This window comes from Anser anser, assembly GCF_964211835.1.
Source record: "Anser anser genome assembly, chromosome: 18".
NCBI lineage: Eukaryota > Metazoa > Chordata > Aves > Anseriformes > Anatidae > Anser > Anser anser.
The window spans coordinates 4,308,265-4,334,113 of NC_139739.1; the positions used below are offsets into that span (position 1 = coordinate 4,308,265).

The window sequence follows — 25,849 nt, forward strand, 5'->3', positions numbered from 1 at the left end:
CGAACCAAGAATGATACATATTTATTGTAGACCGTATGACTAATGTAGTCCAAAGAGAAACTTTAGCAAACGATTGGTAAAATACAATGGATACAATTATCCAAACATTAATATTACAAAATACCAGTGAAAGAGCTGGTAGGGCTTCTGAGAACACAGCGGGCTTCCCCAGAAAAACAGAGCTAACAGCTGGTTCACTTCTGAAAAGGTCTTGCTAGCAGTTAGCAAGTGTATTTGCATCATCAGATTTCCAAGGGAACCCAAGCTCTCAAAACACCTCGGAGAAAAGGAGTCCCCCAGGAACAGACTCGGGCACTTCGCAGTGCTACTGTACTGGTGGCCAGTTCTTGGCTAGATCATCATGCATAGCTTCGGGCAGCCACTGACGATAGGCTGCGAGCAAATCTGGAACAAAAGAGAGGAGCGATTAGACGGCTGCTGGGAAGAGCAGACCTGACGGCATCAGCCTGCTCGCAGACAGGCTGAGGAATGAAGGCAAGACCCTTGTTGAGAGCAAGAGCCATCTCTCCATCGCTGGGATAGTGCTGGAGCTTGGACACCTGAATGCAGATATAAAAGCACCGAGTAAGGAAGAATTACTGTGAAAGCCAACACTGTAATCCAGGGGAATTTTTACATTTCACTGCTGCTTGCATCAACAACTCTCATAATCTGGTACCTTAATATGGGCCAAAATCCATTTTACCAGGCAAAGAATTTTTAATGTATCCGTTGACAGTCTAGGCTTTCAAAAGCCCAAACCAAACAACTTCACTGTGATTAGAACTAGAGCAAGAAAGTTTTCTTAAGATACAAAGAAATGTTTCTTTCAAAAGTACAGGAAACTCCAGTCTTTCCCAAGAGCCAAAACAGACATTTTTCCTATACAGAGCATATCAAGTGAAACAGCCTACCTTTTTAATTATACTTCAAAATGCCAACTACAAAGTCCCCACTGATATGACTAAAGATTAAGCAAGCACAACACTTACACTTCGGATTTTTCTTCCATGCATCCAGTAAAGCATCACGATTATCACATTTTTCAGCAACTAGAGCCTGCAGGAGGGCCTCTGTCCTGGGCTGAAGTCTAAATGAGTCCAAAATAAAATGGTGCAATAAAGCAATGTTCATTAGCTCAGTTTAGCGAAGTGTTACAGCATTCAACTCACCTTTCTGAATTCATACTCTAATGTTATTGAAAGGCTAAATACAAATGTAAAAACACACGGCCTCTGGATACAGAGATGTGTCGTTAACTCAAAAAAGTTCACGCAGCAAAGAGAAAGAAATCCAGAGGTGCCATGCTGAACTCCACACTGACTACATAAGGAAAATACTTTGTTACCCAAGGGTCCTACAAATTAAAATTTGTGACATCAATCATATTTAGGGAACGCTTTCAAAATCCTTGAATCTATCAACTCCGTGAGAACTCAGACAACTCAGAAAAAGCTTATTTTGGTAAGCAATAGAGGGCAACAAGGGGAGATCACGGGAAGCAATAACTGTCCTTTTGAGGGTCACTGTTCTATAAACACAATCAGAACCATAAGAAAAAACATGGTGGAAGGTAACTGGAAACATGTTTTTGAAAAGAAGTAAGGACAGTGTAATTGGCCAAATCCCGAAGAGAAATGAGAAAAGTAACGGCACCGATCTGACAGACACACGTGTGAGCAGTTTACTTACACGAAGCAGCCTGCAGGGGTCAGTGCAACCAGTGGGGCTGTGCGTGTGCTTTCACACTGCCCTTAAAATAGCCCAGCTCTCTGGAGACACAATTTTTCTTGGTAAGAAAACTGACTTTCCCCTCCCTACAACTACATCTTAGATCACTATCTAGTACGCCCTTCCCACCATTGATTTTTTTTTTTTTTTAAGGAAGTTAAAAGTGTTCAGTGCTGAAAATAAACTTCGCTTTTTACAACTTACTTGGACCACGTCTTCAGCATTATGAGAGGACTGGAGAGCAGACACCGCTCATAAGAACCCAACTTTTCAATGACCTGGAAGAAATGTCATAATAAGCATACAATGAACAAGGTAAATTGTTTTGTGGAGACAACCATCAATGAACACGTACTGCTGTAGATTTCAGTCTCATATCCTCTTACTGTCTCTCTCCCATGCACGTCTCCATACCAATCTTGTCCTGACTGGCTTGCTACACAACTCCTGTCTCTCAGAATGGAGATACACAAGCTATAGCTTTTCTCCTTTGAGAAAACAGGACTTAAATTTGGGTGTCTTTCACCCAACATCTGATTCTCATGCCATCTCATACTTTTTAAAGATATCTTCTCCACCTAACGTGGCAAATTCCTGCAGCTGTTGGCAAGTTATAAGGAATAGGGACACAAAAAGAAAGAAAACAAGCCTCATCTCCTCTGGAAACTAGGCTAAAAACATTGTTAGTGTCAAGGAAGTGATGCAGCTGGGCACTTACCTCTCCTTCAAGCAGGAACCTGGCAAAGTATTTATAGCGATCGATACCTTCTGGATAATCAACTTCCACAGCAGGGAGCTGCCAGCTAACTCGATCTGGAAAGAAAGATCTCATTGAATCTCCTACACACTCAAAGAGGAGGGTAAATTTTCACATGCAATGTGCCAATACAGGTGCTAACAGAACTGGAGAGGTACTGCCACCACCCAGGCAGCCTTGCTCCTGAACACGGGTAATTGCTGGGCATAAAACAGCCATGCCAATGGGAAGATGCTGATATTTAAATACTTTTAATCCCATGGAGCTACTCAAACCACTGTCAAGCCCTTTGAACAGTCCATTATTATTATTATCATTATTATTATGGACAGTCTCATTAAGAGACATTACAATGACTATAGGACAGCTCTTAGGAAAAAATAGTGAGACACTTCAAGAAGCTTACAAAAGACACTCGGCCTGTGGCATCGAATCCTGCCCGTTTCGGGGCAGTAAGATGGAGGAGGATTTTCCAGAGGCTTCCCAAAGTGGCAGTATGGCGGCAACAGGGCAGGAATCCACTCGGGTTCGACTGCAGACACACCTTAGAACAGGAAAACATACCGGAATGAAGGTTTCCTGCCAGGAGCTGCCACTCATTAGCAGTCCTATGAGGAAAGGACACGGTCAGGATCTCATCTCCACAGTTGTTATATGTCATTTTTCAAGTCAACTTTCTGCCAAGGCACCTCCGCATTCCTAACCACGTCTGCAGAACGGGTGTGGACCACAGCAGCCTCACCTCTCATATACAGTTTTGTAGTCTCAACAATTTCTTGGTACACCACAAACTCCGGGAGTTGCTTGAAGAGGACAGAGCTTGGGTGGATGAACACTGGGTCGTCCAGAAGAGCAGTCTTTAAGAAAGCACAGAGGATTGAAGCAGAGTAATATGAGTTACTGGAAATCCAATTTCTTGATTGTATTTCATTTTCAGCTCTCTCAGATGGACATCTATAGCGTTTCCTTAAGTGATGGAGGTTTTTAATAACACCATACTTTCCTGCTTCACTTTCTCTAGAGACATCAAGCATTCTGCAAGATGAACTAATGGTACTTCTTAGCTCTTTTATAACAATTCCTACATGAGGACTGGGAAATTGCAACACTGGGAACTTAAATTGTATGGAGAAAAGCCAGCACTCACAGCCCCAATGCTGTAACCAGCCAGAAGCCCAGGCTTTGCAGAGGAGTGCCTCTCTGCCCCACAGACATGAGGGAAGAGGAATTCAGGCACACCGAGCTGTTTACCTTGTAGGCATTCTTCCACTTTTCATCCAGGAGTTCTTCTGCCTGGACCCTTCGGGCAAGGTGGTCCCCCAGCCCTGCTAACACAATCTGTCTCAAGTAAGTTGCTTGAGCTTCTGTTGGGGGCTTCATCTTTGGATCAACATAGAGGCCAGTATCAGCACAGGCTGAGTTCACTGTGGGGAAAAAAAAAAAGGCGAGTTACATTTCAATAGTAAAGGAACAAAGAGACCAGTTGAATTTTTGCCCCCCAAAGAAGATAAACATGGCATTTCATCTCAAAACCCATTTACCTGCTGTTGTTAGCTGCCCTCTCAAGCGCCTGACTTCCAGCATGGCTTTGTATCGGAGCCCGTTTTCTTCACAGAACTTAGGAGTACACCCAGCATATTCACAGGCCCCCACTGCTCCTGGAAGTGAACAGTCAGGTAGAGAAAATGGCTGTCACAGTTGGCGTGTGCATACCACAGTTCCCCCTCATTTGGGGCTGTGTGTTAGCCTGGGACACTTGGAGGCTGCCTGGAGAACAGCCTAGAAAATACACTTTTAAGTCAGTTCTACAGCAGAAGGATGGCTTTGTATGAAGCTGAGGTCAGAGTGATGGGGAGGACAAGAGAACAGAAGTTAACAGCACAGGGAAATCGCTGTCTGCAGTACCTAACATCACCATGAGGTCTCCAAGCTTTTGCAATGCCCCTTGCCCAGCCCAGATCTTTTGAATCTGTAAAAGCCTTGCTTTCTTCCCCTTCAGCTTTGCTGTCTCTTCCTCGCTCACTGCTGGCCTGAAAGAAACAGAAGACAGCATAAGTCAGGATTGCGCTTACATGCAGATGGGCCTCAAGGTAACAGAGGCATCAACATTTCTACTACACAGTTCTAGCACAGGACTAAGACAGAGCTTGAGGGCAGGTTTAAAAACAAGCTACAGAAGAGCTCAGCGCCACCAGGGATTCAGAAGCTGGCACTGCGATATCACTGAGCTGTGACAAAGTGATGCATCCTATACTTTTTCAAGACCAGGTTGGATGGGGCTTTGAGCAACCGGATCTAGTGGGTGGTAGACGTGACCACAGCAGGGGGTTGGGACTAGACGGCCTTTAAGGTCCCCTCCAACGCAAACCATTCTATGATTCTATATAAATAAGGACGTTAGGGTCACTCACTCACCTGTCAAACTCTTCAAAAAGCTCCCGAACAGTCATTGCAGACACTATGGTAATGGTGTAAGGCAGGCAGTCATGCTGCTTGCTTAATGCCAGCATCTTTGCATAGCGGGGGGCTACAGGAAAAGTTGCCATTACTCTACCCAGGGGACTAATAGGGCAACTCAGCTTTGCTGCCTGCTGTTCCTTTAGCCTGTGGAAGGAGTAAAAAAAAAAAAAAACACGCAATGAAGTCCTGCATTAATACAAGTCTGTGTTTCTGCCTTTGCCAGCCCAATTCATTTGATGTCACAACTTTGTTGTTACGTGCTGGTCCACAATGCTAGGGCAAAGATTCATCTTCCTCACGTAGCTCCCACCTGCCCTGCACCCAGCACTCCTAGCAGTGCCTTTCCGTGCCCAATCCTCAGGCTGTGCCAGCAGCTATGAAACCCTGTGCTTCAGGGCTGCAGAATTAGAAGCATTCTGGTTCCCAGCAGAGCAGCCCAGCAGCCAAATAGCATCTTCAGCTGCTCAGACCTGCACACAACAGAACACCACGGTGGTGCTTCAGGCCCTTTCTGCTCCAACTCTGAGCACAAAGACAATTGCTGCAGAGTGGCCTGTTCCCAACGGCTCCAACAGCCACGTTCTAGTACCGAAATACACATAGGGCCAGCAAAACAAACCCAAGCAAACCAGGGGCTGTTATAATGTCCATCTGTCTGGGTAAGAAGGCACACTGTCAGATGCAAGGGCTGAGATGGAAAAGCAGGAGGGAAGACAGCAGTGCCCACTGCCTCGGTAGCTTCATCACCACGAGGAAATCCGTGGGTGACCACAGACATTACCTTCCTGTCAGAGGGGGCTCCTTCAGGGCACCCAGGGCTATCAGTAACTCCTCAGCTGCTGCAAGTGCTTCCGCTGGAGGTGGTGTTGGGAACGGGAAGTTGATTACCTACAGACACCAAGAGAAAATGCCTCTCAGTACATCACTGACATGGCTCTGACCAAAAAGCAGTCTAGCTCAGTAAGAAGTCCTAGAAGGGAGTGAAAACCTTCCGTTCGTTTACGTGTACCAAAGAAAAACATTTAGGATGCTTGCCAGGAGTGAGAGGAAAGACCATATAATAGGAGGAAATGCTTAGAACAAAACGATTAGGACATGGAATACCAGCATCACCATTAGCTGCCGCTGACTCCAGCCACTGCCTAGGGCAAGCTGTTTTAAGGTCTAACTGTAAGCACTGTGCTTTCTGAAAGCACTCAACTCTCAAAACACAATCCCTATTTTGACAGGGGGATTTTTCATTAGTGAGAATATGATGCGAAAGCTCTTATTACCAGAATAACCTTGTCTGGTAAGGTCTAGTGGAGTTCACAGCATCTACTATTTGCAGAATGAAAAGGGAGTCCCAGGGCTCTGCCTCTAACACAAGGCACAGCTTCAAGCAATGACGATAAAAGGCATTTGTGTTTGTTTCTGGCTCCTAGGGGCAACCATTTTTATGAGCTCTGTAGCACAAAGCCAGGTTTACACCTCACCTTTTCTATATTCAGTGCCTTCATTTGCAGAATCAAGTCTTCCACTGGTCGATTTGTTATCTCTGGAGCAGAAAATTTCTCAAAGTCCATGAAGACTGCTGAAGAATATAACCTAGTGGACCAGAAACAGGCTTAGAAACTTGCAAAAAATCTTAACTCAGGAGAAGATGTACATAAAAAAAATGGCAAGGGATTTTTTTAAAAAAAAAAAGAATACACAAATAAGGCACTTGTGTGTACTACTTACATAATAATGTAATTATTAACATGGCTGAGACATAAAATTAATCCTTGCTGACCAGCTAAATAAGGGTGTTCAGCAACAGAAAAGCCCCTGAGAAGCCAAACTGCCAAACCCACATTATCAGCGACAATTTACATTCAGCTTCACCTCTCCCATTTGAATGAAGAGCAGACAAACCCAAATGTTTCAAGCACCACTGGGTCCTTGTGAAGGGGGACAAGGGAAGCTGTCCAATTCACAGTGACACTCACTGAGCTTTGTTTTGCCTAACCCTCTTCCAGCAGCCAGCTAACCTGTAACAGTGCCCCGGTTCAGTCCGGCCAGCCCGACCTGCCCGCTGGTTAGCTGAAGCTTGAGATATCCAGGTGACTCTGAAAGACGAAACCCCAGTAATTTTGTCATAGAAACGTTTCTTGACTTTTCCACAGTCGACCACGTATTTGATGCCCGGGATAGTGAGCGATGTTTCTGCTACGTTGGTGGCTACAACACAGAGTCTCGTGCCAGGAGGAGGAGGCCTGAACACCTGCAACAAACAGATGGGTGTGTGAAACGCGTTGCCAACAAGGGAAAAGAGACAGGCAGTCAGCTCATGTGGGCTGCAGGAGATTACGATGCGTATGGCATTGCAGGTGGAACCCAAGAGCAAGACTACAGACTTACTCTTTGCCTCCAGCTCCGGAGGTCTCTATCCAGCTCAGTTAATCCCTCAGACAGGCATTTGTAGCACATGGGCTCCAAGTGGAGCAGGCACCCGCGGCCAATCGTATTTAGACACACTGCTGTCACCTCTGAAGCCCAAGAGGGAATGCAAGAATTCCTAAAAAATCCAGGATCCTGATGCGCCCCATGGCTGTGAGTAATTTTAACGTGCTACTGGACTGTCGCTTTTCACCTCTCCCAGCCTGCTGAACTAGCACATCAGGGAGATCACAGCCCACACGAGGCCTGCTCCAAACCCATCCCAACCTTCCCATCGAGCCATTCAAGTCTGCCCACTGATGGATAGTCCAAGGTGGACATTTTAACTCACAAAACACATGTGACTTCAGACGACAATGCCGTGTATCAGTAAGGGCCATTTGCTCTTGTGAATATGAATCTTTTACCTTTGCTTGTTTCTCTGGTGCTAATAAAGAATAGAGAGGGAGCACATAGAGTGGAAGCGATGAATCTGGTTTCTCGTCTGTGAAGAAACAAAACAATAATCTTAAATACACAGTGAGTCAGCTTCCAGGCTTATCCCCAATGTCTCCATGAATATAATTTCATTAAAAAGCAGCAAGAAATGATTTGGCATAAAGCTGAATCTGGAAAACCTTACTAGCTTTTCCATTACACAGGTCCGATGTGCTGTCACACCACATTAGCTAAGGATGGCTATTTTATGTCACACATCTCACAGACGACTGCAGATAAGAAATTTTAATTTTTGAAGTGCCAAACCTTCTTCTGAGTCTCCATCTCCTAAATCAAGGTCAACATCAGATCCTGCAATATCATCATCAGTTTCAGCATCTCTATCTTCATCTCCTTCATCCACTGGTACAACAGAGTAATTGTCCAGATCAATCTGGGGAAGTGCCTGAGAAGGACAGGAAAGAAGACCACAAAGTTTTAAGTGGGATACAGAGAGCACTTCTTAATGCTTATTGCAAATTTGAGCGTTTATTCCAAATGTTTGTTGACCTGAAGCTGGCAGAGAGATTGAGATTTCATTTGTATTTCAAAACAGAGAGTAAGGGGGGAATAACCCAAGTAACTATTTTAAACAGCATCCTGTGCTGAGACAAGTTCCTTCACTGGGCAGACGGTGGCAAAGGGTAAAACTTCTTTACTTCTACCGGGATCTAATGTCAGTGGACAGCAGGTTTGTAACATGACGACCTCCTCCTAACAAAGTGCAGGTTGGACTTGGGTGGAAGCCAAATGCTACCCTCCATCACAGACACATCGGTGTCAATTTTGGATAACAAATGGCAAGATGAGGAACAGTCCTGGAGCCAGCAAGTCTGGAACTCCTTCCATTAAAGTTTTAATCATCAGTACTTAAGGGAAATCAGTCTCCCGCCCACAATAGCCAAGGGCACATTTTAGCACTCTACTTCTCATGATGTAGTAGCTATGAGTGTAAACAGTATTGCTACATTTCCTGAGGGGGACACATGTATGCCACAAGTCTTCATGCAAGTCTAAAACAGCCTGACAGGGAACAGAGCTATGCAGGAGTACTCTTTCACAGGGAGGTACCTGCTCCTTCCTGTCTCTTGGAGGAATTCTAGCCATCACACATTACCGTAGTTTTCTTCCGCTTCCTCGATTTCTTAAATTTTCTGATTTCTTCCACTGATTCTTCTTTGTCATCATCAACTCCTACAAAAACAGCCAGTGGAATTACCATTAGCCGAGCATGCTTTCCTCTCAGAAAAGAGAGCGTACAGTCTACTCCCACTCCCACCTTTTTTAGGATTCAAAAAGCATCACGGTATGAAAAAAGTAAATAGTCACACTGAAGGCAGAGGGGACAGGGACGATGCACAAGTTTAATATTTCCTTTAGGAAACATACTGAGGATCAACAGCAGCACATACAGCAACTGTGTGCCTTGAGAATTAGGAGACAATTAGCTGAGCTATATTAGAATTTAACTTTCTAGAATTGCCTCGGAAATCCCACTATCCCCTAAACAGTCTCCAACAAGAAGCAGCACTTCCACTTGTAATTCACACCCAACAGAAAGTGAAGAAATGCAGTGCGTTCTGTGGAGCAGGAAGGCATCATGCACACAAAGCTTTTCCCCAAACTCAAAGCGGCACAAGCTTAACAGTTATCACAGTCATCCACATTAAACCCTCTCCCAACCCTTTTTAGAGGCTTTTAAATAAAAGCTCTTATTTTAGGTGCAAAGCAAGCTCATTTCTCAGAGAGAGAAATTCCAAGTGTAACAGTCCTTTATGCTGTAGCATTACCTGCACTGTTGTTTTTTTGGAAGGGAAAGGCTTTCCTCAGCCTCCTACAGAGAGAGTGAACTTCTGCCTGGCCTGTTAAAAACACCAAAATCCCACCTGCAAGAGAAGAAATCACTCTAAAGGTCAGCATAAGTATTTCAGCTCAGGTTTCAGATCTTGGTCTTGAAAAAAGACAGGTCAAATGCACTGTGAAGTAACAAGGAGGAAGAGTGTGTCTGACTGCAGCTATCTTCCACTACTCCTTCAAGAAACATTCTCATGTAACCGTGACTTAAGCGAAGGATAATTTTCACAAGAAAAACCTGCTATGATGCACAATACATCATTAGTTCTCTGCTGAAGTTATCAAAAAACTCAGAAAACTCCAGATATGTGAAGTGTGAAGAATTTGAGAGGTTCCACCGTGACCTTACCTGAGGGTAACATTCGATGGATTTTACACACTTTTCTGAAGCATTCCCCACTGTAGTCATCTAGGGGGGTTTTCTTGTTAAAATGGACAGTTACAGGGAATTGCCTTGCATCTACCTGGAGTGGAAATACAACAGCAAACAAGCCATGTTTTGTAACGCCAGCACAATCGTTACGGACACCATGGGAGAACTAGATAAGCTCACCCTGAATTCTGTTCAGTTCTGGGTTTTGGTAACCTACAAAACACTGGACCCCCAGAGGTTATCAGTGTTGTCTGTGCTGAACACCATGAAAACAAGACAGAAACCAGACAATTCTCTCTTCCAAATCATGAGCTTGGATTGAGGCTTTCTAGTTCCACCAAACTGTAACTTCCAGTCTTCCAAAATAAACCAATTCTGCCAGAGGAAACTTTGATAGAAGTGGAGAGAAAAACACTAAGTCCCCAAAGAAAAAATAGTCTAAACAAAATAACTATGTTTTAAATTGACATCTGAAAGATTTCAGCACCAAATGGACAGATTAGTGTGTCCTATTTTTTATTTTATAAAGGAAGCTCTCATTGTATTTTAGCTGTTACATCTGGCACAGATCCCAGCGACAAGCACGATACCTGAATAACAGGAGGCGTAACAGAAAACAGCCTGTTGTTCTCCGTGAAATCTTCAACGCGAAGGGTAGCTGACATGACGATCAGCTTCAGTGGCAGCCCTTTCTGCAGGGACACAACGTGTTATTCTTTGCCTGAAGGCATTTGGCACTTATGCTACACAGCACACAAACCCGGAACTATTAGCTGGACCGGACACAAGTGCCAGCACCAAAGCACTCGCAAGGTAAGACAACGAAAGCACCACGTCAAGTGACAGGACACACACACCTCCAAGTGCAACACGTCTTCAAACACACGGGAACCTGCACTGGCACTCCTGATACTGTCAGCAGCTTACCTCTAAAACACTGCATTCCCTCCCCATTTCTTTTACATCCGTATGAAAAGCAAAATCAGACGCCAAGAGCTGCCCTGCAGGGACCAACCCCAGCCTCCAGCATCTCCCAGGACCAAATACTTCAGTGTCTGCAGGAAAAGTCTCCTCCTAATCACTGTTATCGGCTGGCTTACTGCAGTGCAACAGTAAGCATCTTGCTTTCTGACAGGCAGATAATTCTAATTATTTACATGTTTCTTGTGGCACTGCAATAGGATATTGCCTGAGAAGTTTATTGATACATTTACTACCTTCCTCTTTTTCTAGGCTCTGTGCTTCTCTTATCACATGAAAAGAGAAACACATTTTCTGAGTGTTATTTCAACATTTGTCAGATTTCCATCGATTTTCACGTCACAGAGTCCCCTCCATCCTCACACAGAGCCCCTTCCTGTCTAACACCCCCTTCCCCAGGACACCCGCTTGTAAAACTTACCTTCTCACGAAGAGGCACGATGCGAGACAAGAGGCCTATCAAGATATCCGTGTACATACTTCTTTCGTGGGCTTCATCAATAATAACCACCTTGTACTTTGAAAGCAGAAAATCCTGAGAAGAGAGAATATTTTCACCGCAGGAAGCCTCACTTGAGGGTATCTTTAAATCAAGACAACCCATGGCTGCACAAGCACCGACCCCCCCCAGTCTCTCTCACGTTTGAGCACAGTTTCATGCGTTTATCCTCGTGCCATCTGACAGGGAACTACGGCACCATCTCTAGCTGAAAGTCCTACGCAAGTAGTGTAGCAGAGACCTGAATCCCCAAGGCTACACAAAGCAGCCTGTTTTCCAAGACTCCCTTCCTTGCTCTCATATAACACAGCAAGATAACCTAACGTTTGGAGGCTAGGGCAGGAACATAAAGGGCTGAGATGAAATATGTCTCCAGTGCGGAAAGGGATTTTGCTTTGAAAGGCTGGCAACAAATGCACGCAAAGCAACTGGCACCTCTTTCTAGCAGCATGACACCTTCCTTTTCCTAGCACTGAGAAGAGCAACTTACCTTCTGAATTTCTTTCAGCAGCACGCCATCTGTCATGAACTTGATTTGTGTTTCATCTGTAACATTTCCTTCATATCGTATTTGATACGAAACCACTCTGTGAGGAAATACCAGGGCAGCCACAAGAAAAAGCATGGAGAGAAATGGGAAATTTCAGACCAGGAAGCAGCCTTCAACCTAACTAAATTAAGACTTAATGCCAATATAAGAAAAAAAAAGCACCCCATCAGCTCACCAGAGCCTAGCACACATGAAACGCTAGAAGCTGGGGTATACAGCGATTTTGCTTTAAATTATTTGACTGCTGTGGGACACTTTCTCGTATGGAGACAAACTAGGGCCACTTCCCACACACCACCTCCACAAAACCCTGCCTGAAAAGTTACGTACAACCACCGTTAGCACCAAATCTCCACGCGCTTTTTTACCCCACAGAAGAGTTTTTAAGTAACCCACCACAGCTTCTCACCAGACAGAACAGCAATACATCAATTTCTGTTTCAGTCTATCACATATGCAGTGCAATCTTCCCAGCAAGGTCTCATCTTTTTTCCTTCTCACCTGTGGGACAAGTTCATTTCCTTAGCGACTCGCTGAGACATGGACACTGCAGCCACACGCCGAGGCTCCGTGATCCCAATGATACCATTTGAACTAAAAGGGGCAAGGAAAGAGGAGGAGGATTTTTTGGCTGTTTGTTTTAAAAACTTAGAAAGATGACAATGGGATTTCTGCACAACTGCTCTGAAGTTGCAGCACAGAAACTGGATGCATCTCGCAAGAAGCATCTTGCGAGGTGCCCAAGCTTATAAAATACACATTTTCTTGCAAAGGTAAAAACAAACGTCTGTAAGCAAAAGTTAAAGTATGTGGAACAGGTAGACCTTAAAGCTCCTACGTGAAAGAGAGGCCAGTGACTTTGAAGAAAACTTTTACCTGAGAGGTTTCAAAAGATTGCTTACGTGAAGAGGGTTTTCCACGTCACTCCTTCACATTTTTAAAAGCCAATTCAACACGGCCACTACCACCGCACAGCAGAAACATGGCCAGTTCAGCCATTTCAGAATAAAAGAAGCTACATCTGAAGTGACTGAGCTCAGCTTCAATTTTTCTAATCACATTTGCCGCATATAAAAGAAGACTCCCACCTGGTATAACCAGCCTCATAGAGAAACTGGGGTACTTGTGTGGTTTTACCACTTCCCGTCTCTCCACATATGACGACAATGGGATTCTCGTTAATGGCTTCCATGATTACTTGCTCTTCAGCTAAGATTGGCAGCTTCAGTCTTGCTTCCTAAAATAAAACGGTACATGGTTTACTCACATCATTTTGTGTCTTGCTCCCTTTTTGTTTTTCCCAGGACCAAAAATGTTACGTAGCTTAGATTACAAAACCCACGGAAAGGAATTCTGCAAGCTTTGTGGCTCGGAAAGCTCTAAACCAACTGGTATCAAACCAGCGTGTCCAAGAACTAGACTCATCAAAACGTCTTGTCAGAAAGCTGGCAATCTGGCAATTCCTGCACTTCAATTTCCGAAACTTCAGAGTCCCTTGAGTTTATTAATATAGCACTTGCAACAACAACTCTTTTCACAACCTTGCCTCGTCTGTTCAAAGACACGCAAACTCTTCCCAGCTCTGCAGAATACCCTACCCACGTCAAATGGAATAAAACTGCATCAAATACAGCACGATGCAGAGCTGAAAGTGACTTTGCTAGATTTCTCAGAGAAGAATAATAAAAGACTGCTAGCGGATTATACATTAAAAGCTAGAAACAATGCCTATATCCTAAAACAAAGCTAGTTTTCCTTCTGCTACATTAGACAGGCTTAAAGCTCAGACATGTATTTTTACAACTTGGCTGACCCTAAGTGCACCCTGCCCCACGCAGTATATTGCCAGACACGAGACAATGCTACGGTGTCTGCAGTGAATTAATCTGATGCAAGATGCTGTAATTTCCAAGGCCCTTGATAAGCGCTTTACTGCTCTGTCTCACCTGAATCTCAGGAGACCTGTCCACTGGAACGAAAATCACAGGCTTGCAAGACGGTTTGTTGGACGCTGTCTGGCAAACCGGGGCAGTAGGAACAGCCTGCTGGTCGGCCACGGGCTTCTTCGTGCCTTCCTCTGGCTTTTCAGCAGCATCCAAATCACTGGTGGAAGACTTTTCAGTTTCTTGTTTCTGTTCTTCCTTCTCCTCCTCCTCGCTACTGGATTCTTCCTCAGGCTCGGATTCTGAGCTGCGCCTTCTCTTGTTTGCACCACTGATGCTCCTGATCTTTTCAGGTACAGCACTCCCTGGCTCCTGCACCACCCTAGAACAACGCATCAACTACAGTTTGGTCAATGTTCTCCGGGACCTCAGGCCAGAGGCATCTTCCACAGAAAAATTCATCACCAGAATTCACTGCCCGGGCCTGAACGCAGGTTTTAACCAAACAGGAAAAACTTCTACACCCTGTGTGTGGTGCAGCACTACAACGGGTTACTCAGGGAGGTTAACTCGTTCCTCCGAGGATCACACGTTCCTCTGTGTTATCACACAAAAATAGAAATTATTTAAATCAATCCATCCTGAAGAACCTGTATGCGCTAAGAGGAAAATAAATAAAGCCAAGAAGGTTGCCCAGTTATCAGGCACTGCAACGGATCAGAATGGTTCTTCCCCGTAACGCCTTACCTTCTGGCCTGATACATGCGTTCCCCAACGCCCAGTTTGGACGTAGTGTACAGAAGCTTCATTTCTGCCTCAGAAGCCTGGACCTCGTTCAGCTTGCTGAGCAGTTCGGCTCGCTACAAGGGAAAAAAACGACCGAAGTCAGAGCCTATTTTCACCAGCAAGTAGTTTCATCTAAAGATCAGCCCGTGAGTTTCAAAGGCTGTGCTCTGGCAGATCTTGCCGTGAAGTCACATCAGGAGTCGCAACACCAGAGGTACGACCAAGCAGCCACATACCTGCTTTTTCTTCTCCTTCTGCTCTAAAATCTTCTGCAAGTTCTTCTTCTGTTTCTTGCTCAGGGGTTTCTTCTGGCGTTGCACAGCACTCGGTACTTTTTTTGGCTTTGCCTTTTTTGCTGGCAGGACCAGGGCGTTACTTTCGTCAACTCCCTTCAGCGGTGCCCCATCTGCAAGCATTTGTTTGGTTACTCACCTGCGCCAGGCCGGTTATTTTCAGCACGCTGCTCGACAGCCTCACTGCAAACCTTACCAGATTTAGCTGCACAAACACAACCCTCACCCCCAACCAAAAAATAGAAAAATCCCAGTTATCAGCAAGGGCAAAACCCCATGAAATCGGCGCGTCGATACTTGGCTGGTAACAAGAATGTGAAATTGCCCTTTTTATTTATTTTTTAACCGCCCGGCATCAAAGGGCACGGGGGCAGCTCAGGACGGGGGCGAGCACGCGTCTCCCCAAAATAAGCCGTTTTTAATAATAAAAATCTGCACTAATGACGTTTTTATGATAGCAGTGTACGAAAAGAGATTTTTGACAAGCGACATTTGTTCTGAGGGTGCAAGCGCCCACCGCAGAAGCGCTTTAATAAATGAATCGCCTTAATAACCAATGGCATATTAATAAGCCATAGCATATTAATAGGCAATAGCTTACTAATAAGCAATAGCTTATTAATGACCAATAGCTTACTGAGCTACGAGCTCCACTATTGCTATTAACGACCTTAACGCGCAATAGCTCATTAAGCTCAGAACAGCTTAACGAGCAAAAGCGCTGTCCCGGCGGGGCCGCAGGGCTCGGGCAGCGCCCCGCAGCCGCCGTGCGGCCCGGTCCCAGCCCCCAGCCCCCAGGTCCCCGGTCCCCGGTCCCGGTCCCGTCCCCGCACCTCCCAGCTGCAGCTCGGCGGGCGGGGGCTGCTCCCGGGGCCGTGCCTGCGCGGCGCCGCGCGCCCCCGCCCGCGCCCTCCAGTTGTGCCGGCGGCGCGCGCGGCCCATGGCGGCGGCGGCGGGAGCGGGAGCGGCCCCGGCCCCACGTGCGGCTGCGGCCGCTTCCGGGCCGTGCGCGCTCTCGCGAGGAGGGGCGGGGCGAGGCCGGGGGGCGGGGCCGCGCCTCTCCTCCTGCGGACGCGGGTTCGAGACCGGCCCCCGCCGCGTCCAACCCTTCCCCCCCCCCCCCACCCCCACCAGCAGCAAAGACGACCACAGATTAAAAAGGCAATAAGATTTTCTTTTAATGTGCTGTCATCACAGGTGGATGGAATTATCCAAAAGTTTAAAATACATGCGGATACGATAAAACCTTTTATTTTCCAACCCGGACAAAGAGAACTTACGGTCGTTTACGTCATTAGCTGCCAAATACAGATCAGTACGTGAGGCAAATCACACCTAAAAAACTTGTACACCACCAAAGAGCTAAGGTTTACACGGGTCTATTTTCCACATTCACTACGCAACGAGTCTTGAAAAGCAAACCACGATTTGAAGGACGCGCTATTAAGTACAGCATTGAACTACACCAGGTTGTATACATGGTACTCTGACATCCAAAACCACTTGGAAAAGCGTTACACTCTGCGTACGACAGATCAGTTATCTATAGATGAGGCGTCTACTCTCAAAGAAATTGCTAAATTGTTAGTTTAGCAAAGATGTTCATGTATTGAAAATACTACAGTAGTTTCAAACGTCAGGTCTCGAAGCATGGAGCTTAAAACACTTAAAGACCTTCCTGGAATTTCTGACACCAGACAGTTTGAAGCCCATCTTTCGCTGTTGTGTCACCCAGTGAGTAAGGTGACACTCCAAGCAGCTGCTGAAAACGGGAAGGTAAATAGGAAGTGTTCGAGGTGCCGAGCCTTCGGATCTGAGGGCAGGCGTCGCCGTTACGCGCGCCTCCCTGCCCTCAGACAGCCCAGCCCGTGCTGCTCTAAGAGCTGCTCGCCAAGGGGACAGCACTGCAGGAGCACCAACGCTGCTGCCCACCTCCTGCAAAGCTGCCCAGGGGCTGGAGCCAAAGCCTGGGAGCTGCGGGTCTGGGCTTGATTCCCGTCCTCGCCACTGCCACGGGCAACACAGCCTTGGGCGCGTCTGGCAGAAACCACGCCTGGGCGTAATTACCCGCGTGCGATACCTGCGCTTCTCTGCATTAATACGAGCTGCTCACATCCATGGCAATGGAAAAGCGGTGCGACCACTGTCACTGGAACGAGTTCTAAAAAACAGAGCAAAAACTGGATGGATAAACTAGGTGACTCGTATGGGAAGTATCCGTAAAGGTATTTACAAAAGTAAGTTGAAAGAGATTAAATATAATACCACATTCATGTCCCAAAAGCGTTTTCACTACAGTGCATGTTTAAAAATACAGAGCATTTTAAAGTATACATATCGAAGACTAGATTGTGCTTTAAAAAAAATCATTACTTTTGAATTCGTCTAACGTGAAAACAGAGCGCTGGGAAAAATACTGATTAAAAATATCCAATTTTATATATACTGCTTTTCACATAACATTTTGCTATACATGGGATGCAAGTGAATACAAAAATATTTTTTTCAAGCAGCAGGGTGATCAAAATTAAGAGTATTAATATAGGGAGGGCTGATTTTTACAAAACTAAGAAACGATTACAGACACAGGGAGAAACTATAACCCAAACTAATTTTTATATAGTATTTTTAAAGTAATCTTTATAATAGACAGCTCTTAATATATAAATGATTCAGTACTTTTAATTTCAACATTAAATATGGATTACATAAAATACAATCTATGCAAAACTGGCTCATGCACATCGTTCTGTTGAAGTCAATAGAGCCGCTTACATGAGCAAGGTTTGCAGACTTTGGTCCTCAGGCCTCAGATTTAGCAAAACACAAAGACTTGACCATCTTTGCTAATCAATTCCTAATTTCCAGGTTGGTGTTTTAGCTCCGTCCTCGGTGCACAACAGCAGGGAAAACAGAGTTCACAGGGAAGACTCTGTAATACTAACGGAAAACGAGCTGTAAAAATGCATATACTGTAAGTTCAACTTCCAGCTTCACAAAGCAGGCTGGTTGTTGCCATAGTACTTATCCGTTTATGGGAAAGACTAAGTTATAAAAAGCAGTTGCTTTGCAACTCTGTGCATTTCTTGGGTCAGAGTAATTTGCAGATGCAATAGAAAAAAATAAAACTGATTAGAACAATGTCAACTGCACGTGAACTTCAACCACGCTGAGCTGAAGTGACCGCAGGTCGGCGTGAAGGCCATAAAAATGGATTTTAAAGTAATCATTCATGTAAACATCACATACAGACCAAAAGAGCTTAGGCAAGTAACACATATTTTAAGAAGAGTGCTAAACTTCAGCACGAAGAGAAAAATAAATTCACCCCACAGTTACATTCAGTTAAGCGCCACATCCAGCGGACTTGTGCCCAACGAGACAAGAAGCTGAAGACCCAAGCACCACGCCGTGCTCAGCCGCACGCGGGCACTCACCGGCGAGGCCGCGGCACGTGCATCATCTACTCGTATCTGTTCCCCCTGCTTTTTGGCCAGTCCCTAGCACGGACCAATTTTTGTTGCAGCTTTTCTTTACCTAATCGTTCCGGTATTAGGAAGTATGTTTTTCTTCAGCTGTGGTCCATTTTTACCTCTCCTGGTATTGGTACTGTGCTCATCACTAAGGAATTAGATGCTTCCCTCCCCTCCCACCCCCCGTTATAGCCTCGAATGCTATCGGTTACTACATTAAACCACTTACAAGACCTTCCTCCCTGAGGTTACCTTTGTTTCAGTACATTTCAGCAAACCTTACAAAGCCAGTGGTCGTCTACCAAGCTAGTTAATTATAAGGTTACAAATACATAAATCCTTCAAAATAAAACTGCTTCAAAGCTCCTACATCGCTTTGAAATGCGACTGCTTAATACACCCTTCTCGTAAGGGGATTCACTTCCCGAAACCCAACAGAGTGAGGACACAGACTTCAAGCAAAAAGCTCCTATAAAACTATCACAATTTTAGGAAAAAAAAAATCCAGATCTTCCTGAAGAGAATTTATTGCCGCTTATTGGTCCTGAGAAAGCTTTAAGCAACAATACATTTGCAGGTGTTTTAACTGCTGCCTTTTTTGAGAAAGTACGTGGGTCCCGCTGTTAAAAATCATGTTTTATTCCATGCACTGATGCTTGGAATGTGCTTCATTATGAAGATCAAATATAGGTTATGATTTGTCACACTACATCTCTTCCTTTGTGTCAACTTATTAAACTCGATTCCTTCCAAACATCAAATTTAAGTTCCTGATAGGAAAAGCAATGAAATAAAGCCACATGTGCACTTCTCAATTCCTCATATGGGACTGTCATTTCAGGACTTCACATTTATGAAATCATCCTTCTCCCTCATCCCCCACCTCCTATTAAGAATCTATGGTGTGAATTTTTTGGCCTGCATACCAGAAAATTTGTTCATCCACTACTCTATGAAAGGCAACTTTGAGTCAATGAAATAAGCCAACTACAAAAGAAGAAAATTTGTGATTTAAAAAAAAAAAAAACAAACAAACAAGTGGACCCACAGCAGTTACTTCTCAATAGAAGTGTTTGGTAGCTTGAGATTTTTTTTTTTCTTTTTAACTTCTTAATGTCAAATTTGCATATGTTGAGCTCAATTTCAATATTTGAAAGACTACTCAATTTGCTTTATAAAAAATTTACAAAAGATGTTTTTAAATGCTTGTAAAAGTAAGCGTTTATCTACTGATAAAATTCTAGTACTGGATAAAACTCTGAATATACAGCTTAATTTTTCTTCCTACAAGTATAATGGCTGAGTGTATAATCTAGATAAATTAGTCTTACACATGATGAAAAGTTATAACTTTGCACACTTTTTACCATGTGATGCTTTGTTGCTTTGTAACTTCCAATGAGACAGTGCTTAGGAATTTTCTAGAGCTGGTGTACAGTGGTCTGTAGGGTTGGTTCATTGGTCACTGCCTCTGTCCAGGTTTTCAATCACCCTGGAGAGACGTATATTCAGAAGTCTGATCTGACTGTCCAGGTGGTCCATCTTCTCCTCAAGGCTGCTGTTGCTGTTTCTTCTCCAGTAAAATCCCACGGGCCCCGTCATGAAGTAGACTGCTACAACAAAGCAGAGAGGCAGGACTGCGTGCTCTGGGTCACCTTCATACTTCTGCAGGATGTACACGCATGAGAGGGTGAAAAGGGCAACCCTCGCAATCCAGAAAAAGCGACCAAACAGCATGTGCAGGAGATAGAAGAAGAATCCAAGGAAGAGAGATAAAAACCAGTAGGCAAGTAAGATGGCACCAATCAGCAGAAGAGCACGGGTTGGGTTGTTGGCAATTGCTGCTGGGCTGAAATAATGAGTCAAGTTGGAGGCTGAAAAACAAAGGAAAATTTACAGAATATTAATGAGGGCACTCAAAAGCGAGAATGGAAAAAAGCAAGCACAGCTTCCAAAGTCACACGGTGGGGCCATGACTGTGTTTTTCTAAAATAAGGGGTAGAGCTAGTTCATCCATTTCTGGATGGATCGTCCTCAAAGCACTGGCCCAGCTCTAATGATGCGACTGAATTCCTTTGAAGTAGAGACACTGAAGATTCTTTAACGACAAACTGCCGTCAGGCATAAGGTCCAAGTTCACATTAAAGATAAAGAGCCTGCTTTGTAAAATCTATATTCTAAAGGCTCTCAATTGCAGCTTTCCTTCTTCTAGCCCTTCTTCATTTTTTTGTTTTTGCGTGCGGTTCCTAGCCAATGGAATCCTTTTAATGACGATAACAAGAAATCAGCCATGACCTGTAACGCGTTTTACAGACATCCTGTAGATACATACACCAAAATGGAGTGGTTGGTTTTACGTCTCTTGTTTGAGGTTACTAACAGCAAAGTCAAAGCCACGTAAAATAGATAGAGATAATACTGGTGAATGTTTTATACATCGCAATAAAACATAATTATTTTCTCACTCATGTAAGCAGTGATACATGTGATAATCTTTTAAGGGTTAACAAGCATCACACTTACCATCAATTCCAAGAACATCTAACAAATCAGTCCATATTCTCCAGAATGTGTCCATTAATATATCCACCCCATTCACAAACCTCTCTGTCAACCTTGAGAAAAACTGAGAAATAAAATTGAGAATTAAAAAAAAATAAATCCTCAATTCCTTAAACACACGTGCAACTTACTAGTCATTAGTAGAATTCAAGAAACGGAAATTGCAGAATATTTTCAAGTCCCCAAGACAAAAGACATAACCGTTTTTTTTTTTTTTTTTTTTTTAAGTCTGCAGATCATAAACTTACCGGCTTAATTTAGGTATTTTGGCATGTAAGCCTATATGTTAATAGGATTTTGAACGGATTTTATTAGCTTTACTGTTGTGCTGAAGTTTAACGAAAACGCTTAGCACAAGGAATGGACAGGGGTGAAGGGAGTCGGAGTTTGGTCGAGCAGCTGGGAGATGCCCCGGTCATCACACCAAGGTGCCTCCAGTGGCTTCCTGGGTGCATCCAGCATCTCCTCCTCCTCCTCCTCCTCCTCCTCCTCTCCCCGGCCAGGGGGAGCTCAGGGGACGGATTCCCGTGCCTGCCCGCCCCCCTCACCCCCTGCAAGCCCCCGCGGGGGCTTCGCCGCACCAAGCCGGCCGCATTCAGCCGGAGGGAGACCGCGGCCTCCCCTCCCCTCAGTCAGAGGCCTCTTCGGCCCCCCTGTTCCGCCGCCTGCCCCACGCCGAGCCTCCCCCTGCCCCTTCCCTTCCCGCAGCGAGGCTCCGGCCGCGGGGGGGGCTCGGGCAGGGGCCGAGGCCCAGCTCCGGGCTCCGATGGGGGGGCGGCCTCCAGCGAGGCTCTGCCCCTGCAGCCTCCGGGCAAAGGGAGGCCGCGAAGGGAGGGAAGGGCGGCGAGAAGGGAGGCAGCGGAGACGGGGGGGGGAGACGCGAGGAGGCTGCGCGGAGGTGTGGGGGGGAAGCGCCCGCCGCCTCACCTTCTGCAGGGCCCGCACGTTGTCCTCCCCGAAGAGGCCGCTGACTCCCTGGTAGAGGCCGCTGGCGGCGCGGCGGAGGCTGTTCTGCTTCTCGGAGCCCCGGCTGCGGGCTGCCCGGGCGCCGGGCCCCGCCGTGCCGCCCAGCAGCAGCAGCAGCAGCAGCAGCAGGGCGAGCAGCAGCAGCCTCCCCGCCGCCATGGCCGCCCGAGCCTCGCCGCGATCGTGGCGCCCTCCGCCGGCCTCCCCCAGAACCCCGCCGCCTCTTTCTTTTTTTTTTTTTTTTGGGGGGGGGGATGCGGGGAAGGGGGGGCGGTGCACTTTCGTGCACCCCCCCCCCAAGGAAAAAAATCCCTTGAGCAATTAACCCCCTGAAATCCCCATCATAATCTTTTCATCCATCGCCTCTTGCAGCCTCCAAGCAGGGGAGGCCATCCCGCCCCGCCATCCCGCTCGCCCCAGCGTGTAATCACAATGCCCCATTCGCATCTGTTGGCTTCGAGAAGGGCCTGGCTCCGCTTCTGGAGGCGGATAAAGTCTGGCCTTGCCTCCTCCAGGAGCCCCGTGCTCCAGCGCCCTGCCCAGCTCGGTGCCGTCCCGTGCACCGGGTGCAGCGCCTCGATAGCCTCCCTGCAGCGTGAGGCCGTGCTGCTCCAGCTGCGGGCTCACAAGTGCCAAACAGAGGGGCAGGATCCCTTCCCATGACCCGCTGGCCATGCTCTTGCTAAAGCAGCCCAGAATGCTGTTGGCCTCGCTGCAAGGGCACACTGCTCACTCATGATCAATTTCTTGGCCCCCTGATCCTCTCCTCCCCCAGATCCTATCTGTCTGGGCTCTCGGCACTTGTCACAATCCCCAGAGTACAGCCTTTCCAGCCTGGGTATCCCTCTCCAAGGATATTCCCAGGTGCAGTCCTCCAAAAACAAAGGGAATGTTAGAGGTCTAATGCCAAAAAATGGCATCTGTCTTTTCAGTACTTCTAACTTTGGATCAGGGGTTTCTGAACGACTCTCATGTCCTTCACCCTTGAGACACTTTGACTCAGACGTAATGCCGAAAGCCATCACACCTAATGGCGTGACTCCCTCTTCTGTCAGGTTTTATGTCGATCCTCCTTGAATAACCAGACCAACAAAAGACCAGCTGCGAGGATAGATTAGACAATGTTATCGGCTCCTTCTGGGAAGTGAAACCAGGACGTTAGCAGAGTGAAGTATCCCCTGGAGTTACAAAAGTATTTTGTTGGCTTCGTGACACATTTTGATTCATTGGTAATTGACAGGAGCCAGACTTAGACAAGACAGGAGCACAATGATGGCAATATATATATATATATAAAAAGATCTTTAGGGTTGAAATGTAGATTCTGCAGCGAGTGATGACGTGAGCTGGGGCAGAAAATGTTTGCTAAGTTGACTGACAGTAAATTTAAGGCATGGGGGAAACCTGACGCTGTGACGCTCCACAGGGCAGACCTCTGCTGCCCCCTGCCCCGTCCTGGGGAGTTGCCACAGAGTTAGGGTACACCCTGTGGCTCTTCCAGTCGCTGGGTTAACTCCGTGTATCTCTTTTTGATACTGCGCCCAGTGTCCTCGGTGCTTCAACCTCATAGCTGAGCCTAAGCGTGATTATCAAGCAGTTGTGAAGACATCCAGAATATAGATTTCTTGATTATTGCCTTTATCCTGCTTTTAGTCTGGCCAAAACACTTATTTTCACATTTAGTAGAATGGCCTGGACCTTTTAACATTTATTTATATTTGGCCCTGAAAGGGTTGGGCTCAGATCCAGGAAGGTACTTAGGCTCTTAATCGATTTCGGTAGGATATAGATCCTTTATATATTTATAAAGGGTGCTTTCATTCTCTTTTAAGATAGTCCTCGAATTGCAGATCTGTTAACACTCGTGTATATTCTGACATCTATCTCATACTCTTCCAAAATGAGTTGGTAACTAATGACAGGTATTTTTGAGGTTCTTTTGAGGTCTCTGGTTATCTGCCCTCAGTGTCATGCTCTGCCTTGACTCCCAGCACACGGTGTCCACTTCGGGGGTGTTTCTTGCATGTGAAGAACTTTGTGGTACAAAACCACGACTGTAATGTAATGTTTTCAGTGCCAGTTATAATTCTTCTATTTGCTTCCAGTTGGCATGGCCTTCTCTGGATCCCCTTGTGCTGTTTCTGGTCCAGCAGGTCTTGTTTCTGAGAATTTGGGACCTATTCCTATTTGTCTGCTTGAGTTTTCGTCGTGGGTTCCCCCTGAAAACCACTTCTGCAAAGCTTTTGTTGTTTCTTTCCATCCAGTCTTCACAGAGGCTTGGAGGCCTATTTTAGTGGCTGCCTTTGGAAGCCTGTGCTCATGGTTGTCCTTCATAGGAGGTCAGGATAATTTTGGAGTCTTCCCCGGTATGTAATTGATTTCCTGACCTGTCTCAATGAGCCTGTTTCAGATAAATTCACCTCACCATATCCACAGCTCTTATGAAATTACGCAGTATTTCACCTTTCTCTTGTTTAAATAAATGAAATCATGTCTGCTCAAAGAATACATTGCATCATGACATGAAATATTGATCTAATTTTTCTTTAACCACATTGAACTTTTTATTAGGACAACTGTGAGGTTTCTAGAAAGATCCTCTCCTGAGGGTCTCACTACACAAAAGAATCATGAAAATACTTCCGTGTTTTCCTGATCTGGAGACCACGTAAATTGTCTTCTTAAGATACAGAGATTTGACAACATTCTGAAATGGTTTGGGAATAAATTGGGGTCTTTGAGATGTTTTGTCACCTCATAGAGTTTTCTCTTTTTAATAAATAAATTGTCATAGCCTTTAAGAAATCCAAGTGGTGTTGTGGTGGACCAGGCCTTAACCTCAATGACCCTTACTTTTCCATCTTTACTTCATCTCAAAGCCTCAGTTTGCCATAACTGATCACAGTATGACCTCTTGTCTTCTTGGGCCTTTTTTATTAATGCTTTGCTCTTATCTCTATGAGTCTTTTCTTGCTATACTATGCTTCTTCTTATTTATTTATTTATTAGTTTGTTTATTTTATTATTATTCTGCCCTCTCTGCAAATACTTTTGATTTTGATTCAGGTTACTTGTACTTCTGACACCATTCAGAGGCTGCAGAGATCAAGGATGCCAAGTGAACCGAAAGTTTCTCAATCTTCTACAGACGTATTAACCAGCTGGTAGCTGTTCTGAATATGGGGGTTTGTAAAACTTTCTGACATTTTCAGATTTCCTAATGCGGGTGTGGGATCATCCTGAGAACACAGGATAGTTCGCCATGAGGTATTATTACAAAACTGCTAACACACAGTGATTTTATCACTTGCTTTAATTTCATAGATTGACTGCAGATTAGTTACCTTAGAGACCACAAATGAGGTAGTACCATCATCACCAGCACTGCTATTCATTCCTGAAATGTCTTTTGAAGGGTCCTTAGTCGCCTAGAGCAGAAAATGAGATTTAATTTATAACCTATTATTACTATTATTAGGTATAAAGAGAGGATTAAAAAGATTTGAAAATGGTGAATTCCAGTTAACCTTATTCAGGCTACTTCCCCCTAGCTACTCTAATCTAGTCTACAAGCTATTTTTAGTAAGTCACTGCATTCCTCCTAATGCCCATCTTCTTGTAAAAGGCTTGTTTCATTTTCCTTCCCTTTTCTTCCCATTTTTCTAAAGTCACTTCTGAAAGAAGAAAGAACAAGTTGGATAAGGAAAAAGGACTGGTGGCTAGGAGCACAGGCACAAAAGATTCTACATGTAGAGCAGTAAAACTGCTGTTCATGAAGGAGGA

General features: G+C 45.3%; 2 protein-coding genes across 2 annotated transcripts; both read right to left on the reverse strand.

Annotated features, from left to right (window-relative positions):
• DHX37 (DEAH-box helicase 37) lies at window positions 1-16,059 on the reverse strand. The gene is made up of 27 exons (XM_083804435.1): window positions 15,899-16,059; window positions 15,009-15,178; window positions 14,734-14,846; window positions 14,050-14,368; window positions 13,192-13,340; window positions 12,605-12,697; window positions 12,044-12,140; window positions 11,476-11,589; window positions 10,664-10,765; window positions 10,050-10,164; window positions 9,637-9,732; window positions 8,964-9,040; window positions 8,114-8,252; window positions 7,777-7,853; window positions 6,961-7,193; window positions 6,424-6,535; window positions 5,730-5,836; window positions 4,904-5,092; window positions 4,394-4,518; window positions 4,030-4,146; window positions 3,740-3,912; window positions 3,231-3,345; window positions 2,895-3,032; window positions 2,450-2,544; window positions 1,936-2,009; window positions 993-1,090; window positions 1-405 (listed from the first exon to the last, which is right to left on the reverse strand). The coding sequence occupies exons 1-27, from the start codon at window positions 16,005-16,007 to the stop codon at window positions 326-328; spliced, it is 3,426 nt and encodes a 1,141-aa protein (XP_083660561.1). The 5' UTR covers window positions 16,008-16,059; the 3' UTR covers window positions 1-325.
• A 159-nt stretch (window positions 16,060-16,218) lies between these two features.
• Window positions 16,219-22,286, reverse strand: BRI3BP (BRI3 binding protein). The gene is made up of 3 exons (XM_083804464.1): window positions 22,028-22,286; window positions 21,062-21,164; window positions 16,219-20,412 (listed from the first exon to the last, which is right to left on the reverse strand). The coding sequence occupies exons 1-3, from the start codon at window positions 22,223-22,225 to the stop codon at window positions 19,994-19,996; spliced, it is 720 nt and encodes a 239-aa protein (XP_083660590.1). The 5' UTR covers window positions 22,226-22,286; the 3' UTR covers window positions 16,219-19,993.
• Between the last annotated feature and the right edge of the window lie 3,563 nt (window positions 22,287-25,849).

Bases quoted from the DNA above. Each gene is read 5' to 3' on its own strand.
- DHX37 (XM_083804435.1), bottom strand. From the start codon at position 16,007: ATGGGCCGCGCGCGCCGCCGGCACAACTGGAGGGCGCGGGCGGGGGCG. The intron at 4,147-4,393 runs GTACTGCAGACA...GTTCACTTCCAG, and splicing joins AGACCTCATGGTGATGTTAG to GAGCAGTGGGGGCCTGTGAA. The intron at 1,091-1,935 runs GTAAGTTGTAAA...GGACTCATTTAG, and splicing joins ATGCTGAAGACGTGGTCCAA to ACTTCAGCCCAGGACAGAGG.
- BRI3BP (XM_083804464.1), bottom strand. From the start codon at position 22,225: ATGGCGGCGGGGAGGCTGCTGCTGCTCGCCCTGCTGCTGCTGCTGCTG. The intron at 21,165-22,027 runs GTGAGGCGGCGG...TTTATTTCTCAG, and splicing joins ACGTGCGGGCCCTGCAGAAG to TTTTTCTCAAGGTTGACAGA. The intron at 20,413-21,061 runs GTAAGTGTGATG...TTTGTTTTTCAG, and splicing joins AGATGTTCTTGGAATTGATG to CCTCCAACTTGACTCATTAT.